The sequence below is a fragment of the Anguilla anguilla genome, chromosome 4, assembly GCF_013347855.1.
Source record: "Anguilla anguilla isolate fAngAng1 chromosome 4, fAngAng1.pri, whole genome shotgun sequence".
Lineage (NCBI taxonomy): Eukaryota > Metazoa > Chordata > Actinopteri > Anguilliformes > Anguillidae > Anguilla > Anguilla anguilla.
This window is the reverse complement of record NC_049204.1, coordinates 47,436,116-47,456,546: the sequence shown is the minus strand read 5'-3', so window position 1 is coordinate 47,456,546 and position 20,431 is coordinate 47,436,116. Positions and strand designations below refer to the sequence as shown.

Genomic DNA, 20,431 nt, shown 5'->3' with positions numbered 1-20,431 from the left:
GGCAATTGGCTGTGCTTAGTCCTGCATGAGAACACTATTTTATTTATGCTTATGTAAAGATCATGGAATGCTCACATATGAAAGCAGCCTAGACCTGTTTGTGCACGCCTGAGGCAGTTTTCATAAAAATATGCGTGTCCATAAAAATATGACTTCCTACAGTGGAAAAATCTTAATTGCTTTTCAAATTTAAAAGGCAACAGAGATTATTGCAAAACATTTAGCATATACATTTTGCAAAAGAGGGGAGCCTGAATTTATTGGGTTATCAGCTGTAATCAGATAATCAAGAGCAGTCTACAATTTAATGAGCATAAATACCATTTTCTTTCTTGAATCTTGAATTTCTTGAGTCTCAAGTCACATTGTGTACAGTTCATAAGCATCCATGTACAAAAAACTTATTAGCATGTTGTGGGCTCTGTTCTCTGGAAGATTTCTATACAGCCACATAAATATTATAGATTATAAAAGTACAACAAGTCATTTATCATAACCATAAGGCTGGGGGACTATGATGAAAGATAAGAGTCATAGACTCCCTAACGAGCAGCACATTTATTTGCAAGCCATTTGTTCAGTGACTGAAAACATCAAAAGTTACACCACTAGACAAGGAACATACTAGCTAACATAAATCTGTGAGGTCCAGAGCCGTGTAAATCTGTGATATAAATGTGTCATCATACATGACTACACGCATAAAAAATAGCCAGCTTGGGAGACATATAAGCTTATGCAGTTGCAGCGTGATCTGTGCAGATAAAGTACAAATGAGAATGTCATGGTCCTTCTGTTGGGAATGTTTAATTCAGGAGAGTCTCAAGGCACAATGAGTTCCAGGGAGGGAGACCATCTGGAAGGTTCTAAGAGAGACGATGGTTATCGCCTTTTACAGTAAATACAGGTATAAACACACGCACACGCACGCACGCACGCACGCACGCACACATACACGCACACGCACACGCACGCACGCACAAACACAAACATACACACACACACATACAATTTTACAAGAAAATATAGGGTCATGTAGGTGTGGGTTAGTACTGTAAGTAGATATACCAGTATGTTATCTCCGGGCTTAATTCCTGGGGCATTCTGTTCTTTTTTCTGAAAGCTTATGATTATCAATTGTATTATTGCCTCAGTTCTAAGAGGATAGCCCTTTAGCCAAATAGCTTTCTTTGAAGAGAACATTTGCAGTGTGTGTCAAAAGTGCCAAATTCAAAATGAAACAAACGCAGAAACAAACAGGTGAGCAAAACCACAAGAGGTAACATGAAGGCAAAGATTCAGCTAATATGCTTATTCTGAATCATACTACCCTCTCAAATAGTCAATTTCAACTAAACCTTTGAAACAGAAACTAAAAGAAAATGATACTTGGCTTTAATGTAAACCAAATTCTGAGCTTTGCATAACAATCAATACAAATGTACGCTTGTGCACATATGTATCAAATCTAGTGTTGGAGAAGCTCTTTTCATTCCATGTGTACTTGTAATGTGGAACAGTCACATATTTACAGGATCTTTACCATTTGCTTACACCGGGCTTCACCCCATCATGCCTATATATGCAAACATGGTGAAATCATTCGTTCTGTTTTATTATGGGCTTTTCCAGAGATTAAAAGAACCACTGCTTATTACAGACATTATAGAAGCACTGTAAATTTAGCACTGATTGTATTGGACTGAGTAACCGCGCTTCTCCCTCATGGAATAACTTTTCTCTGGATGAGAATGTTTATACTTGAAGGCATTTTTACTAGCTAAAAAACCAGAATACAAGTTCTGGAAACCAGCCTAAATAATGCATTCAAAGGTGATAAATCCCACCGGGTCACTGAGAAATGGTAGTATTCCTTTTACATTCCATAATATCACAATGAAATAGAAATGTACAAGTAGCATATAACTACCATGACTACCACTAACATACTACTAACAACAATAATACTAATACTACTGGTATTACTACAACAACTACAATGCTAGCCACAGTAATGGCTGACAATGCACAAGCATGTACTATAACAGAGGGTTTATAATTTCTGAGGCCAAATTTTGTTCATGAGTGGCGATGAGCAGGCCTACACATAAATATAAAAACTATTAATAGTATTATTATTATTATTATTATTATTATTATTATTATTGTTATTATTATTATTATTTATACTTCAGAAAAATAGGCGTTTCTTACCCCATCTTCTCTTTGCAACATGCTTTTAACTTCGTCTAAGATCGGCTTGCTTAAATATGCTAGATGTTGAGACTCAATATGAAAGTTCAAATGTCCTCAATTCTAATTATCTAACATAGTTGCAGGGCGTGCTGCACATTCCACTGAGAAGGACAGCACTCGCAGTCGGGTCTTTAAATTTATACTGGCTGTGTTTCGGCACTCCAGCCTTCTCCAGAGGGGGGTCACGTACGCAGCGGAAGGCTCCAAATGTTGACTCAAACCATGTGTTCAAACCCATTTTAATTAAATCATTATTCAATGATTGTTTTCAACTAGAGTTACCATAGACATGGTAATTATCTTGGCGCATTAGCACGTATGTCAATTAAATGATCCAGAATTAACTATGATTTGTGTTCCTAGTCACTGTTGGTTTATTTATCTGCAACTGCATTTAACAGCAGAGCAGCGACACGGCTGACACACCTGCACAGATGCATCAGCAGCTTTGGGATGAACACAAGCCTGTGCCTGCACACTTAGCACTCTGTTATGGTAAATATAACTTTAAAACGAGTAGCAGTTAGAGACTGATGTACTTCAGGTATGAACACAGAAGACCATGCAATGCCGCTAAACTGTGAATCTAATGTGAGGACATTCTGCTTCTAAAAAAAGAGCGAAAAAAAATATACATTTACATTAAAAATATACATATCTCATTTTCCAGATGACCACACCACAACTAAAAATGCAGTTCCAGTCTTTCCAGTCTTTCCTTTAACAGAGTTCATATATTGCATCACTTCGTCAGTTCAAAGGCAGAGGTTTTGCCAAAACATGTGGGTTTGTTTTTGTTTATAGTTTTGTTCTTCACTTGTTAGATCAGGGTATGTTGAAAGGTCAGTCTGGACATCAGAGTAATTCTTACTGAACCCATTTACACATGTATGTAAGTGAATGTCCAGCCAATGTCCCCCCCCCCACCCCCGCCCAATCAAATTTACCACAAAGCTGAGACACACAGATGAATGCATAACACAAAGACACAAAATGAATCCAAAAGTTATAATCAATTCCTTCACGCACATTATGGCCCACAGCATTGTTAAGGACAACGAAAAGAAGAAAGCAAGCCACTGCCTTGTCTCTCTTTGTCTTCCACAAACAAGTCATCGAGATTTATCCTGTGTTGTCAGTGTGAGCCATTTGAAATGCAGAAAACAGCATTCAGGGTGAAGGCAGCTGGGCCTTTGTGACTGGGCACTGACTGTCCTTTCCCTTCCAGCCACAGTGAAGGGACTTTTAATGATATTTCTCTCCTCTCCTTACAATAAAATGACAGGAGGCATCCTTTGCCCAATAATGGCTCTGATCAACCTTTACTCTTAAAGGCAACTGCAGAACACCATAAGGAAATGTTCATACAGGCTGATATGAGCTGGAACCACATGACACCGACTGACAACACAAGATTTTAAATAAAAATAAAAAAATACAGCCGTGGAAATTTAAAAAGATTAATCAACTAACGCTTGCACAGAGCGTGGAAAACAGACTCTGAGTACAGTATGTCCAAATATTTTACTTTCTTGTGCCCTTGATAATAACACATAGAATGTTACCATTTCCATGTAGTCCACTGGTATCAACACACAAGATGCTTGCCATTCATAAGAAACGTGTTCCACACTAGTGGTACTAATTGGGCACACCTGATTCCACTAATCAGCAGATGAACAGGATCTCTATCTGTTGAATGGGTTGTACTTTGTTGGGCTTGATGAGAAAACCTAGAGGGCGCTCGCTCTCCAGGAACAGGGTCGGAAACCACTACTCTACTCTACATTTGAACGGGTGAATCCAGTGCTGATGGTAGACTGAGGCACAAAGGGAGATTTATTTCCAGCACCAAAAAAACTGTATTTTCAGTTCAGTAAAAAAAACAGAAACCAACACTCTAAACTGTGAGGATTCGCTGTGATAAAAAGGGTTAAAGGTCTATAGTTGAACTGATGACAGAGCATTCCAGCGTTTCCACCACTGACACCTACATTTCTACCATTTCACAGGTAATAATACACATGATAGGACACCTCACGTTGCTAGGGTTTGTAAAATAGCACTGGCAACTAGGAATTTTTACAAGAAAGCTGAATCCTCGAGAGAAAGCAACAATGATTTCACATGCTGGAGGAGGCAAGCAAGCAGATGTGGATCCAAATAACCCATAAGAAACGAATTCTTAACTGTGAGCGCTATCTATTCATTATTTAGAAACATGATTGCTTTCTCATGGTTTTATGATGATTTTATATAGCAACATCAGTGATGCTGAATACAGTACAATCCACTAAATCTGTGACTCAGTGGGTAAAATCTGTGATTGGTAACTCAGCAGACTGTACAGCGTGTGAGAGACTTACCACTGCTCCACCATTTCTTCCCGTTAATGGCATAATGGCCTCCTTCCTTCTGAAGGGTGCACTGCATGTTGGTGGCATCGCTGGAAGCTACATCTGGCTCTGTGAACAGAGTGTACGTCATTGCTACAAGAGTAAAGGCAAATTACACACACACACACACACACACACATATATACACACACAAACATACACACAAGTGCACGCACACACACACACACACACACACAAGCAAAGCATATATACACACAGAAGGGAGGAGAGTTTTCTCTCTCATAGACTAGAATTCTGTGCAACACTAAATTCCTAGGCCTTGCAGCAGGGCCCCTCCGTCTCCAGGCACCGAACCTCCTAAGGACAACAAAAAGTTAGAAATATAGCATATACGTGTGTCTATGTGTGTGTGTGTTTGCTTTCTCTTTGTCTCATATGCATTTCTAGAATTCCAAACTGGTGAGATTCCTCCTTATCCTCCCCCGCCATCCTGCCAGGGATGAACTGGCTATGACGCCATGCTGCCCAGGACTCTGAAAGCAACTGATGAATTAAAGACTAAACAATTATTTCTGATTTAAAGCCTTTAGACTAAGCGGTCATCAGGTGCTTATTTAGCATTGCATGCTTTATGAATAGACACAGCCAACCATTTCCTTAGTTAAATTTTACTATATGCTTATGTATTAACCATGTACCAATCACATATAGGCCTAAAAATATGCATGTTATTGTTAAAACAGTTTTTGCTTATAAAGTAGGGACCACTCCTACTTTCTTCAGTTCGTCCTTATCCACCTTGTTGTGTGCAGGCAGCGGACTCTTTCTGCTGAAATAAATCCTATTTCTTATATGCTATACCTTGTCGTGGTTATTCAAAGGAGAGAATGTCCTCTGGCCAACAACAGACACACTATATATATATATATATATATATATATATATATATATATATATATATATATATATATATATATATATACACACACACACATACACCATCAACCAACTTGGCCCACTGCTCTGAACATTTGGAGACATTACTCATTCCATTTAAAGGTCACTGGAATTGTTTTAGACTGCATCTTAAAATGAGAAAGGCTACACAACAGCGAGCACAATGGCACTGCCAATAGATTTATTCACCAAAGGACAGCGCTCCAGAATAATGACGACAGACAACAACACGGAACAGCACCGAAATCATCCAGGGGAACACGTTTGGATTGACATTTTTCATTTTCCTACGTGTGAGCGCTCACATACCGTGACAAGCTCTAATCAGCTGGGGAGAGTGCAGTGTCCATTTAGAAATTAAAACCGAGCAGCCAAAGGCCCTTCAAAGCACCATTAAACAATAAACACAACAGAACGCAGTCCCACAGGAATGCTGCGACAACTTCCACGGACCACTGCGCTATAAGAACGCCCTTGAGCAATCAAACACCAGCTGTATTCTTTAGTTACTTTGACCCCTCTCCAATAAACCTCGCTGACAACAGACAATTTCTCTCCGCTGTGAACAAATGGATAATTTTTGGTATTCCTCAAACAATTCCTCTTTGTATTTCCCCCTTGATTTTTTTGCGGATTTTCTTTTGATGCGCAGTATCTTTTTTTGATGTGGTTATAAATATCCAATCCTGGTCCCCCTTAGGAAGCTATTCGCAGCAAGGAAAGGGAAGTCATCACTGGCATGCTAAACAAGAGTGACATTATGAACACAAACCTGGCCTTCAAAAGCTCCCTTCAGTTACTAGTGCTGGACAGATGCTTGCAACATGCTAAGAAAGCCATCAGAAAATATGCTATTTCCTGTGGAAAACCTTTGATCCTCAGAAAAGTTATTTTATTGTCAAAGTATATAATTCTTTTTACACAAAACAAATTTCACTTAATGATTTCTTTAATATGTAACACAACTTGGTTATTAACTGTTGAAATACCTTGATTTGACATTTCCTTTTATACCAACCAATTTTCAATGCCTATTAAAATAGCACACTGAAAACCAAATCATCACATGTCCTGTAAGTGATTGCACAGTACTTCGACTTGTTTCATCTGGTTTTAAGCCCAGTCGAAGTCAGCTAGACTTTTGAACCATTCACAAGACAGGCCAAATATGCTAAAGGTACAGGAATAACTTCAGCTAGGAGCATAAGAATAGGCTACTGGTTTCACAATAGTCAACAGGGAATAAAGGGAAAAGCAAATGTTTCAAAAATGATTTTTAATTTATTCTGGTTTTGTGTGCAAAAATGAGAATCTGCCTCCAGCCTGCAAGGATAATTTGCTAAAGAAATCCAATCTTACTGGGCATACACTGCAGCACTGACGCCCCTCTCACCAGTCACACAGAAAAGCAGCACAGACATCTCTCTGAGAAGACACACAGAAAAGTAGCACAGACATCCCTCTGAGCAGACACAGAAAAGCAGCACAGACATCCCTCTGTGCAGACACAGAAAAGCAGCACAGACATCCCTCTGAGCAGACACACAGAAAAGCAGCACAGACAGTCAAGCAGAAAAGAAGCACAGATGCCCCTCTCACCAGACACACAGAAAAACAGCACAGACAGCCACACAGAAGAGCAGTACAGACACTCCTCTCACCAGACACACATAAAAGCAGCACAGACAGTCACACAGAAAAGCAGCACAGACACCCCTCTCACAACACACACAGAAAAGCCACACAGACAGTCACACAGAAAAGCCACACAGACAGTCACACAGAAGAGCAGCACAGACAGTCACACAGAAAAGCCACACAGACAGTCACACAGAAAAGCACCACAGACAGTCACACAGACAGTCACACAGAAGAGCAGCACAGACACCCCTCTCACCAGTCATGCAGAAGCAGGATCGGATCTCCCCTTGGAGCAGAGGCTCCAGCCACTTCTTCTTCTGCTCCTCAGTGCCATACATGTGGAGCACCTCCATGTTCCCAGTGTCTGCAGAAACACAGCGGGGTCAGAGCTGAGGGCACTCGAGGACATGGATACCTGCAACTATACTTGCCTCGGCTTTATGTCATCGGCCCTGCCACTGGGCTTCTGTTCTAAGCTTCTTCTTAAAAGCGGCTTCCAGTCACGCTGAGATTTTACCCTCAGACTCCACTATCTGCCATATTGAGGCTTTGCTATCCAATTCACAGCACTGGCCTTGCTACACAGAACACATGGAACTATAAAAACACATTCATGAACAAAGACGTTTAAGAGTGCGTTTCCTCGTGGGATCAGCAAAACCTCCGGAAACATGCAGAAAGTTATGAGTTGGCTGTTGTTTCCAGGTCTAAAATTTGTGATTAGCAGTTAAGATTAATGCTGTTATCCCATTCCAGTAGTAAATGTTTGGTGTGGATACGTGCAGTAGGAGGTCCTGAAGCCTAAGAAGAAAAACAACCAATTGTAATGAAGGCTGTGTGATGCATCATGGGTAAATGAGTTCCAGAGGAGACACCCCACTTTCCTTACCAGGAGCTTGACAATTGAAGATCTCAGGGGCAAAGAAGCACTTCCCGGTCTCTTCGGCGATGTGGGCATAGTCAAGCTGACTGAGGCCACTGACAGAGGGTAGGAAGAGGTTCCACAGCCCCGCGGCTTTGGCCTTTTTCTGTTAGACACATGCTGAGGCTTAGCTGACTGTCATTATAAAAGCACTTAATGACCAAGAGTGGGCTGAATTTTTATGCCTTCTCTACAGGGCGCAGTATGGACAAAAAAAACAAGTTCTGCTGCTTCTCTCTCTACTCAAGCATCAATTACAAACATCTGCTTCCTGGTGGCGTGAAAATCTGCTTTATCCATGGCTAATTCATTAAAAAAATAAACCAAGTCTTATAAAAATGGCTTCATAACAAGACACAGCACAGGGTCTTGCCATGAAGTGTTTACAGTACAAAATAAAAGTATTTGCACTGTTTTTGTGAAGAACAACGTGTCCTCAGGGCAGTCACGGCTTTCTCAATATACAGACCCATGTCTTGGCTTAATTTGTCTCAGATTTCCAGACACCTCATGTAAGTACAGGACACTCTTGTGAGGAATAAAAAAGAAGAGTCTAAATGATTCAAGATAGCAGAGACCACACCAATGTTGACTAGATCTTTGTTCTTGGACTGTAAGCTTGGTTACAACAGATCAAATCCAGTTTCTAACTGCATAAACAAAATGCTGTGGTGCTTAAGCACTTAAGCCTTAAGTTACACAGTTTTACTCAAAACAGCCCCATCTGAGGATGCAAAATATGGCCCACGAACAAGATGTGATTTGTGCAGCACCTCACCTTCAGGTCCTGAATAACTGGAGGTGTGCTCCACCTCAGGGGCGAATGCGCGTTTTTCCCATAGTACTCCGCTACTTCCTGAAAGAGAGAAAGAGGCCACATCAGCCCCTCAAACATTACATTCATCTGTGCCCGCCCCTTTAAGCACAGACCAAAGCGACAAACAGCACAGCTCACGGCGATCGAGTTCAAAATACCACGGCCCACACAAGAAGCAAATCAAATCGAATACTTGAGGGCACTTTCATTACAGAGGCCTACTTTCATATAGGCCTGCAACATATGCATTTGCACTAGGAAAACGATACCGCACCAGTGTCTGTCTGCAGCATGCGTGTGAGTGAGCGAGCGTGCATGCGAGCATGTGTGCGTGGAAGCATGCTTTCATGTGTGCATCTTTTTTTCCCCCTCCTTATGGGGCACGTTATGCGTCAAACTTCCTGATGGATTTAGGGGCATTATCAAGGATCTTAAACAGACCTTCAAGTACCCTTCTACAGAATGCTTCCTTTAAAAATAGTAAAGAACAAGACGCCATGAGGAACCATGGCGTTTTTTGTTTTAAAGAAACTAGTTTATTAGAACAACAAATAGCAATTCTGCAGCAGACATGAAGTTGAAACTGCAGCAGTGGCAGTAAAAGCAGTTGAGGAGGTAGCAGTATTATATACCAGTGGCAGTAGCTGAAGAAGGGGAACAAACGATAGCGGCAGCAGACGCAGTAGCATAAATGAAGCTGTAAGTGTCGCTTGCCTGCCTGCCTGCTCTTAGCTTTAATTTTGAGAACGTGCTGTTCCCAGCTGTTTGAGGAAAATAAAGAGAAATAAATGTTGCATCATGCTGACTGACATAAAAGCTACTGAAATTTTACAGTGTTATAAAACATTTTCTCACCTCAACTTCACTATAAAAAAAGGAGAAACACAATCTAATGGCAAGTACATCATCTCATTTGCCTGTAAGTATTTGAACAGTGACACATTTTTTTGTTGTTGTTTTGGCTCTGTACTCCAGCACATTAGAGTTTGAAATGAAACAAAAAATGAAGTAAAAGTGCAGACTGTCAGCTTTAATTTGTATTTACATCCATATCGGCTGATCAGAACTGCAGCCCTTTTTGTGCACCCATTTTAGGGTGTGAAGAAATGATGCAAGAAAACACAGCTGGACAAGAAACAAGCTGAGCAGTGAATTGTCCAATTACTCCCCTAAAATGAGGGAACTATGTATGAAATGGATGTACATACCCTCAAATTAAATATAACACTTTAACCCCATTTTCATACAGTATATAATTTCATTTCTAATCCAATGCGGTGGAGTACAGAGCTAAAACAAAACAAAAATAGTGTCACTGTTCAAATACAGACTACACTCTAGGTACTTGTCTTATATATGAAGACAAACAAATAGAGAAATTGCTAGATACGTGAATAGACTCACAGATACAAACACTGGTGCAAACATAAAACTCTCGAATGGACCCTTGAGCCCAAACGGGATTTTGGACGATCCTTTCTGTTATGCCTCCTCTCATTTCTGGCATGGCCAACAATGAGGCAAGGCAGAATGCTTATTTCATTAGGTCTGGGTGCCTCTCAGCAATCCTCTCTGTTAGAAGGAATGAATGGCAGCTACGAAAACACAGACAGCCTTGTCTCCCCGACATCATATGCCGAGCAGCTGTTTTTAACCAATCACACACATCTTCATGAGGTCTACCTGCTGCCCTGCCAGGGCTGCTGCGGGGGGCCATGGTCTGCCTCCTGTCTGCTTGCAGAGCAGCTCATTCCCGATATGCTTATTTTGAGGGGTCAACAGTGTATCCAGTCACAAACTTCCTTCCCTTTCAAGAGACGTGCGTTTGTCTCATCCGGATGAGCTGTTTACGCAGAATGGCAGGATGAATGGAACTATGTCACAAAAGACGAATTCTTGGAAACAAACCGCACATTACCTCACGTCCCAGAGGAAATGCGCGCGTCCCCTCCTTAACCCCACGCACCGCATCCCACGCTGTTAAAAGCGCACTATTCCAGACGCGAGCGCTCACTGACAGTGATAATATAAAACGGAACGTAAACTTCCCTGTGATAAAACGAGTGGACTTTTGCCCGCAAAATGAAAACAAAAAAAAAAAAAAGCACAGACGTGCCGCATCCTTCTCCGGCTCGTCCTCGCCTAGCCTGACTGTAAAGCAGCGTCTGGCGGGGAAGAGGCCGCCGCTCCCGGGCCTCGGCACTGACCTGCTGGGCAGGAAGCACGTGTGCGCTCATAAAGTCCCGGACCTGGCCGAGCACCAGCTGGCCCTTTCTGCTCTGGGGAAAGAGATGTGACTCGTCTGACGGGAGTGCCTCGCTGCCACGGGGACGTGCCCTGCACAAGGACAGATGGACATAGCAGGCTTTCTGAGAAAAAAAAACCACTCTTTAATAAATGCCAAAATAACTGCAGGGACCACTTGAGCTGACATAAATGAACCGCATCTTTAAAAATACTGAAAATAGATTGCATGGATGCAGCAAAGTGATCGTTATATAAATTAAATGGCCCTAGAAGCAACAAATAAAAGAAACTAAGTTATCAAACAATTAACATTACTTAATAAACCACTATTGCAACAAATCACTCTAGTACAATAACTATCTAAAGTCACTGAACCATCTGATGTGATGTATATAATACAATTGTAGAAAGATAAATGAATCCAGGTGGTTTAATTGATTGTTTTCTTTTAATTATGTATAAATGAAAATTCATTAGAATTGAGGTTTGAGTGCAACGGTTGATCATAAGTCAGAAAGGAATATATCCGAGATGCAGAAGTTCAGATAATATGTGTGTGTTTCTGTGTTTGTGTGTGTGCGTGTATTTGTGTGCGTGCATGCGTGTGTGCGTGCGTTTGTGTTTGTTTGTGCGTATGTGTGTTTGCATATTTGCCTGTCAGTCTGTGTGTGTGTGTGTGTGCGCGTGCATGAGAAATACATGTGTGAAAGCTGGAAGGAGTTATCCATCTTCTGCATTCCAAGGTTATTTTGAACAATTTCTGCATGTGTGTGGGTGTGGGTGTGTGTTTGAGAAAGATTAAACTAGGTGGTGCTGTAAAGTGTGTGTTTTGTACTTCTTTATCTTGCAAAGTGAGCTCTAATAAATTGTGCCCCAATAGTAATCTTTAATGAGGGCCTATGGGTTGGCGCACAGTAATGACTTTGGCACAGACCTCTGAGCGACGTTCAGTCCTGTCTGTGCTAAGGGCTCCACACTCTGGCCAATGCAAGCAGCATCAGGAGAGCTGGCGTTTCCCAGGAGATGGCGAGCGTAGACCCCCTGCAGTCACAGGACACAGGCAGACAACGAAAACCTTTACAAAACGATTTCAGTTACAACATATACTGCATTTTTACATCGCAAAGACAAAACTACATACTAAATAGGTTATACTTATAAATTTGGACAATTTCTGAATATGTATATTTCTGAAAATGGTGACTTGTCTCTTTTTCTCTTGTGTTCTGTGCATAATGGAGCAGAGGAGATGTGTTCCCCTAGGATATAAGGCCCCTTTGTACACATGAGCTGCTTTGATGAAGGGCCTGAGTCGCTCAACTGAGCAGCCAGCAAAAATCTCTGCAGTAATAACACCGATAAACGCTGCATTCGCAGCGCAGTCATCAGCAGCTTCTATCACTCTCCAGCTCCTCTGTTTCTCCTTCTGTGCACTTCCACTCCAATGAGCGCTTTTTCATCAAGCCCCCGGATTCTTTGTAGCCTCATCAGTAAGGGCCTCTGAAAGGGAAAGAGGAAGAATATGCCCATCACATTCTCCTGGGCCTTGGGGGGTGGTGGTGGTGGGGGGGGGGGGAGCCAATGATTTCTTGTGTCTCTGGCAAAGGTTCCAACTACCAGCTTTTCGGAGCTAACCTGAAAGCGCTTCTTCAGTTAATGTTTCCATGTGCAGTCAATAAAATAATAATCTGCAGGACTGCGCACATGTAGTGTCATTCTCCATTAAGAGGTTTTCGAAGCTGGGATGTGTTTTGTGTATGCAGAACAGTTCGTACTCATTTGCAGTAGCATTAGCATTAGTTGACAGCTACAAAGACTTGGCAAGCTGGGATACATCCGTTGACAAACTGGCACGGATTAAAGTTTGTTTGTTTGCCGTTAAACCAGTTTGCCTCAACCCATCTCATCGCCAGCTCCCTAAATGCCCCTTATGCCAGAGAGGCGACTGCAGGCCTTATAAGTGCCACTTCATTTTCTCATAAAATGCTTGATTCTGCAACTTCTCTACAACCAGTACGCAGCTGAAGGGAGAAGAAACAGCTTCCACATTCTCTGCGCAGTTTAATATATGCAGCTCGCAATCCTATCTGCGTGACCTCAGAGCACCTGAGCGATGGCGGCCATTTTGAATACTGAAAGGGCGAGGAAGAAATTCCACTCAGGCAGAGAAGCAGGGATCTGTCGACAGCGGCAGTACGTGGTGATGAGGTCTTCGGGTGCCGGAACGCCTGTCAACAGAGACAGCCAACACTGACACCCACAGAGCCAACAGAATCATATTCTGGGGGATTGAGAGTATCCATTCAATTTTCAAAGTCTTAACACATGCGTGTAAGTGGAATGAAAAGTTAACCAATGATAAAATGACAGACCACAGGACGTAAAAACTGAGCAGCTGTATTAACCACAATAAGGCATAAATCATATTGGAGCAATGATGGTCTATGTGCACAGATGTCCTAAATGCAAACCTCACTATTGCATAATGTATAAGATTGTGATGTATTGCATCAGAAACATCAACAGTGAAGTTAATGGACAGAAAAAACAGCGGCATAAGGTTTTGTATTTGAAATCTAAAGGCAGTGGCAGCAGCACACCTTCAAGCCCTTTCATTCCCCCCATTGAGTCCAGGATGTGGAAGCTGCTTGGCCAGTAGTACGGCATCAGGAAGTAGGCCAGATCCACTATGGGGTGGCCTGTGGTGGAGAGCTCCCAGTCCAGCACCGCAAGCACACGAGCCTGGACAAAGAGTACGCCACATACACCCACACGCACCCACACACGTGTACACAAACACCGGCATTCACACATATGTACACACACATACATGGTTACGCATGAACACATACACTTGCATACGTACACTCAAGAATATGTACACAAATGCACACACAGGCGTGCACACACTCACATACTAAAACAGGAGCCAGATGTGCAACACAGGCACTGAAAATGATTAGAGTAAACATCAGTAGTTCCGTGCAGTAAAACAGAAGATATCAAAGAAACTGATCTGTAATCTGGTCTGCTCTGGGCTCTTTGCTGTCCTGTTAATTTACCAGCATTAGTGCTGCTTGGGAGAATGAGTTTTGTTCTTTCCTCTTATTCCTCCCAAGATGCATTGAGATGCTTTGATCACTGACTTTACTTCCGTATCAATGTTATTGACTAAACAAGTTGTGCAGCTTTACACACCGTACCTCCGTGGGATGGAAAATAAGATTATCCAATCGGAAATCCCCATGCACGAGGGTAACTTGGCTGTCACTGGTCGGCAGGTTCTGTACCAGCCAGTCAGAGAGATTATCCATTGCTTGGATTTCTTTATGGGCAGAAGCCTTGTATTGTCTTGTCCAGGTTGACACCTGTAAATATATATGAGTATATGAAAATCAGTGTGGGGGAACATGTAGTTGAGTAGGCATTGAGGAAAAAGGGTCAATAAACAACAAAAATCCTACTCTTAAAAGGGTTAATCTGAGGGTATATTATTTCATATGCAACATTTAAAAAAAATAAAGCTACAGAACAGCAGACATCCCTAGAAATGCTGTTGAAGCATTTTGAAAATGTACATAAGGCTGATCCCACATAGTTTTTACATAGGCCCTGTCTGCGATAAAAGCAAAGCTTGAACTTGATTATAATAATGACGCTAAAAAAAATCCTCCTCTTCTTACGTCAAAAGCATTATGAATCTAACAATAGAATAGGAAAGCTTTCGTCTCATCAACTAAAAAAGAGAAAACAGAACAGCAGATTATAGCCATAAAGACTCCAGATAAATCAATTACATATGCTCCTCTAATTATTAACAAAACTTTTGCCTTTTTTTAATCAAGATTTATATCGGGCCCCAGATTGTCCTTCTGATATTGATATTAAAGCTTTTCTAGATTAGGCACAGTTACCTCAAGTGTCATTTAGAACAGGAACTATCGAATGCACCTATTTCTGCAGAAGAGGTGTTTGAGGCAGCTAAGGCAATGCTACTACAGTGGGTAAGGAACTGCGCTCGTAACCGAAAGATCGCAGGTTCGAATCCCGGGTAAGGACACTGCCGTTGTACCCTTGAGCAAGGTACTTAACCTGCGTTGCTTCAGTATATATCCAGCTGTATAAATGGATACAATGTAAAGTGCTATGTAAAAAGTTGTGTAAGTCGCTCTGGATAAGAGCGTCTGCTAAATGCCTATAATGTAATGTAATGTAATGTAATGTAATGTACTAGGCAAATACCCTGGCATACATGGCTTTCCTGTTGATTTATTATTTAACATTATGGCCAGAATTTAAGAACGCTGCTTCTTCCTGCCATTAATTAATTAATGATGATTTTTGGAGTAATATTCACTATGAATCTATGAAAGAGGCAACTATTAGTCTACTTAAAAAGAAAGGAAAAGATTAGTATGAGTGTTCTTCGTATAGGCTAATTTAATTTAACACAGATTATATCATCTTGGCCAAGGTTTTGGCGAAAAGACTGGACCCAAATGTGCCATCATTGATTAAGCCTGATCAGGCTGGTTTTGTTATAGGCCTTTTGGCAGGGAACAATGCTCGTGGTTCGCTTAACATTAAAGATCATGTTGATAGGAGTGGCAAAGAATTAGCTATTATTTCTTTAGATGCAGATAAAGTGTTTGATAGAGTGGATTGGAGTTTTCTTTTTTTCTACACAAGAACACTTTACTTTGGGTCCACAATATATTAATTGCATTCATGCTTCACATCCAATCCTATTGCAAGGGTAATCACTAACAAAGTGTTGTCTAAGAGGATTAATTAAAGGAGAGGCACTCATCAAGGTTGTCCCTTATTCCTTCTTTTGTAGGTATAAGTGATCGAACTTTTGGTTCAATTAGTCTGGTGAAATGATAATATTCACAGTTAACTGAGTAGAAAATTTCACTTCATGCAGATGATACATTATAATTTTTGACAAATCCTGAAAAGTCTATTCCAGCCAATAATCAATAATTCATAGTTATAGTAAGCTCTCGGGTTATAAGGTTATCTTTCAAAAATCCAATATATGCTTACTGAACTTAAGAAACATTGAGAATTTAAAGAATTTCATTGTAAGTAATGGTTTCAGTTGTCTGGGTATTTTTCATTCCTTCTGAGATTTATAGTTTATCTGAAGATAATTACATTAGTCTTAAAGAAAAGATAAACGAAGACTTGGTTATTGTTACATTATGCCCATTAGGTTTTACGCACCTTTAGAATTGTATGTATTATAATTTATTAAAATGCTACAAACTACAAAAAAGGGTTAATGTATTATGACTGTCATTTCCTGCAAGGGCACTTGGAGTCATTATACAAGACAAATTTCCCTATGGGGACAATAATGAATGAATGAATGAATGAATGAATGAATGAATGAATGAATGAATGAATGAATGAACGAATGAATGAATGAATCTACAAGAATTTGCATGCCTGATTGACAGAAAAACACCCTGAAGACAGGACAGTAGAAAAGATCTTTGTATATGCATTAATAAAGCACTCTCCCTAAAACAGAGAACCCCAGTCTGAAATTTAAAAAGTTTTACCATAGTTGCCAACAGGGTTATTTAAATGCATGTGGGTTCTAAGCTAGTCGTACTACTGGATAAAGCTGGCACTATCAGCAAGCTGTCCTCCATTGAAAGGATTTGATAGAAGCATCTCAAATGTCATTTGGTTTGGTTGTTTGGTTGGAGTAACTTCTAAATCAATTTCCAAACAATGGTCACCACCAACTGGCAGCTATCCAAAGCACTGCATTTTTGATGTGATGTTGTGTCTTTGTCCTTCTCTGACTGAATGCCATGGCTGATGGTCAGGCTGGATTAGTAGGGAAGGTGGGCCTGAACCACTGGTTTCTGATTCAGTTCCCAGGTGGGGCACAGATTTACCCCGAGCAAGGTGCTTAACCTTTACTCTTTAGTAGATATCCAGCGGTATAAATGGCTAGGATGTCAAAATTAATCTATGTAAGAGTGTCTTCCAAAGGCCTACAATGTAAATGTACATGCACTGTCCCACTGGGGGAGTTCCAGGCAAACAGGATGTACTTTTGATTCCTGATCCATGCCAGCAAACCCGCAACAGTCATCGTAAATTACATTAAACTCTTATATTATGTCTGGATCACTATTTGTGGTGTCCCTGAAACAATACAGAAGCAGCCAGACTATTTTAGGAATGTCTGTGGTACGGCAGCACCACCCTTGATCAGCAGTGCTGAACTTGTGCTGAGGAACACTGAATACCTTGTACCTACAAGCTCAAACCACCCAGAGATATTGATCATTCTGACAGAAGGAACGGTATCTTGGCAAAGATTAGCACAGGTTTATCACTGCGTAAGCCTACCTGCCGCTGGCAGTACCCAGCGCCTTTACCGTAGCTGCTCAGGCCCAGGGCTGCCAAATCAGCTGAGTGCAGCCTGGCCAGGACTTCAGTGGCAGCGATGTACAGGGCAGCTCTCTCAGCCGGGCTCTGCCCAGGGAGCCTCAGGTCCCGAAAAATGCGCCCCTGCAGAGCCAGGATTGCAGTGCACTGAGATTACCTTCCAACGGACACCACTGCGATGCAAACTAAAAACACTAGTCACCATTGGCAATATGACATTTCACAACCTTAAACATGGCGATCTGGTGCACATTATCATTTCGCTGAGTGCTTTAACGGACGGGAATGAGGAACTGTAAATCTAATCAATAAATTATACAAATTACGCAAGTGTGGAACATGGATCAAGAGGACAGGAAAAAAGAATCCCCATATGGTACAAAAATAAGCATTTGTCTGCCTGGGAAACAAATGCTACGCATCTTCTTAACCAAGGAATTAGCATGCAATAATACTGTACAAAGTAGCACAGCACAGTACAAATATACCTGCACATGCTCCATCAGGTAGAATTCTGCCCCAATGACAGACATGTCAGCACAGTATAGTAAGGGTTTGGGCACAGGAAATCCAGCAGAGAACAAGGCCTTCTGGACCTGATACTCTCTGTCCACCTGTGTATGCAGGCGACAGTTCATCACACATTATCAGCCAAAAAAACATCTAAAAGTGGATAATGAACAGCATCAAACATATTTATAAAAGGCAAATTATGAAAGCCAGATAAATGCCACTGGATGTACAAAGCTACAAGTCAGATTTTAATCGTACCATTTCTTTTCAACTACAAAACCTAAATCAGGAATTAGAATGCAGTTATTAATACGTGGTGAACTTGATGACATGATGTATTGGACATTAGAACTGGGACAACAAACTATTATATCCATTCTTGAATTTTTTGAAGAAAAAATATACAGCAAAAAAGTGTTTCATATTGGTGATCCTTATTTCTTTTTTTTAATCTATTAGCCACGCACGTCATTTTTTCCCCAATCCACTTTAGTACAAACCACGCGCCGTAGTTGCATTGGTCAACACGATGAGAGCGCTGTGTAGTTTAAGATGTGTTGGCTGCCTACAATTAATTGGATATATACCGTGATTTACTATTTGAAGACGTTTGAGTAAACTGTCATGTAATGTACGCTACATTCTTGTTTGTGCTTAGAGTTTGGTCTTTTCAATTTACTGCACTATGTATAGTTTAACGAGTGCTAGCTGGCTAGAATTCCTTGGATCTCTGGTGCGATTTAATTTGACTGTCAACTGTGTTTGAAGACATCTCACCAGCCCAACATCCTTGTTGATTTGATTTGCTGCAAGTGACATGCCATGGCATGGATCCTTCAAAATATGCCACTATATTTGTAAGGGGGCAAAAACATCCCAATAATATGCCACTGACCATTTTTGTATTGTCAGTGGTATGTACCAGGCCTACTTCTTTTCTTATTTTTATCACTTAAATGTAAATACAAGACCTTATTTAAATATAAAGATGAAAAATTATTTAATTCACTAAGGTTAGTAGGGAGGTTTTGCGTTTATAAAATATTATACCAGGAAAATCATTTTTACTCATATATACACCCGCCGGCCGCTTTATTAGGTACACCTTGCTAGTGCCGGGTTGTATTCTTCTGCTGTAGCCCATCTGCTTCAAGGTTTGACGTGTTTTGCGTTCAGAGATGCTCTTCTGCATACCTCGGTTGTAACGAGTGCTTATTTGAGTTACTGTTGCCTTTCTATCAGCTCAAACCAGTCTGGCCATTGTCCGCTGACCTCTGCCACCAACAAGGCATTTTCGCCCAGAGAACTGCCACTCACTGTTTTCTCTTTTTCGGACCATTCTCTGTAAACCCTAGAGATGGTTGTGTGTGAAAATCCCAGTAGATCAGCAGTTTCTGAAATACTCAAACCAGCCTGTCTGGCACCAACAACCATGCCACGTTCAAAGTCACTTAAATCACCTTTCTTCCCCATTCTGATGCTTGGTTTGAAATTCAGCAGGTCGTCTTGACCATGTCTACATGCCTAAATGCATTGAGTTGCTGCCACGTGATTAGCTGATTAGATATTTGCGTTAACGAGCAGTTGAACAGGTGTACCTAATAAAGTGTGTGTGTGTGTGTGTTTTCATTTATGTTGTTTTATTCTTTCCCCCGTGTACATCCTTATTTGTTAAAGTGAAATTAATATTAGAATCAGCTATCATGCTTATATCTGACCAGGTAGGCTATTTGTTTTTTCGAATCGATTCAGAACGTTTGTTGCAACTACTGGGCGTGATTTGCGCTAAATTGGTTTGCGAAAAAAAATGCGCCCATGACCTTTACAAATAATAAACTTGTCCACTCATGTAATCTAATGGTTGTGCACCCGAAGCACATCATTTTATTTATTGAAGTAAGTAAGTAAGTAAGTAAGTAAGTAAATAAATAAATAAATAAATTTGTTTATTCGTTTTTATGTGTGGCTGACTAGCAAACAACCTAATTCCTAGTGATCAAGAGACTTTGTTTAGAAAAAAATGTTTATGTAAACAATGAGTAGATGGCTACCTTATGAGCCCCTGGAAGCAACATTCCGGGTGGTTTCTTTCGGAGTACATAGCTCTCACTGGAAGTCATCACAAGAAATGTGGGATTCGACTGCCCAATTCTGCAGAATACAAAGACAAAATATTAAAATACGAACAGCGCGCTACCGATCAGGATTTCACCAGGCTTTTTAGCCAACGCCAGGGAAAAAACTACAACCGGTAGTTTATAATTGTTATTATTGTTTCCCTGGCAAGTGACGTAGCCGAAATGACAA

General features: G+C 40.9%; 1 protein-coding gene across 1 annotated transcript in view; it reads right to left on the bottom strand.

The window, feature by feature from the left end:
• Positions 1 to 20,431, bottom strand: part of acad11 (acyl-CoA dehydrogenase family, member 11) — a 45,528-nt gene that overhangs the window by 24,797 nt on the left and 300 nt on the right. Inside the window, exons 2-13 of the mRNA XM_035414942.1 lie at positions 20,176 to 20,275; positions 18,100 to 18,225; positions 17,573 to 17,734; positions 14,401 to 14,565; positions 13,798 to 13,939; positions 13,304 to 13,425; positions 12,132 to 12,238; positions 11,158 to 11,287; positions 8,912 to 8,989; positions 8,101 to 8,239; positions 7,468 to 7,575; positions 4,623 to 4,721 (exon numbers count right to left, since the gene is read on the bottom strand). Of these exons, the coding sequence (XP_035270833.1) occupies positions 4,623 to 4,721; positions 7,468 to 7,575; positions 8,101 to 8,239; positions 8,912 to 8,989; positions 11,158 to 11,287; positions 12,132 to 12,238; positions 13,304 to 13,425; positions 13,798 to 13,939; positions 14,401 to 14,565; positions 17,573 to 17,734; positions 18,100 to 18,225; positions 20,176 to 20,275 (1,478 nt within the window). The remainder of the gene's footprint in view (positions 1 to 4,622; positions 4,722 to 7,467; positions 7,576 to 8,100; positions 8,240 to 8,911; positions 8,990 to 11,157; positions 11,288 to 12,131; positions 12,239 to 13,303; positions 13,426 to 13,797; positions 13,940 to 14,400; positions 14,566 to 17,572; positions 17,735 to 18,099; positions 18,226 to 20,175; positions 20,276 to 20,431) is intronic.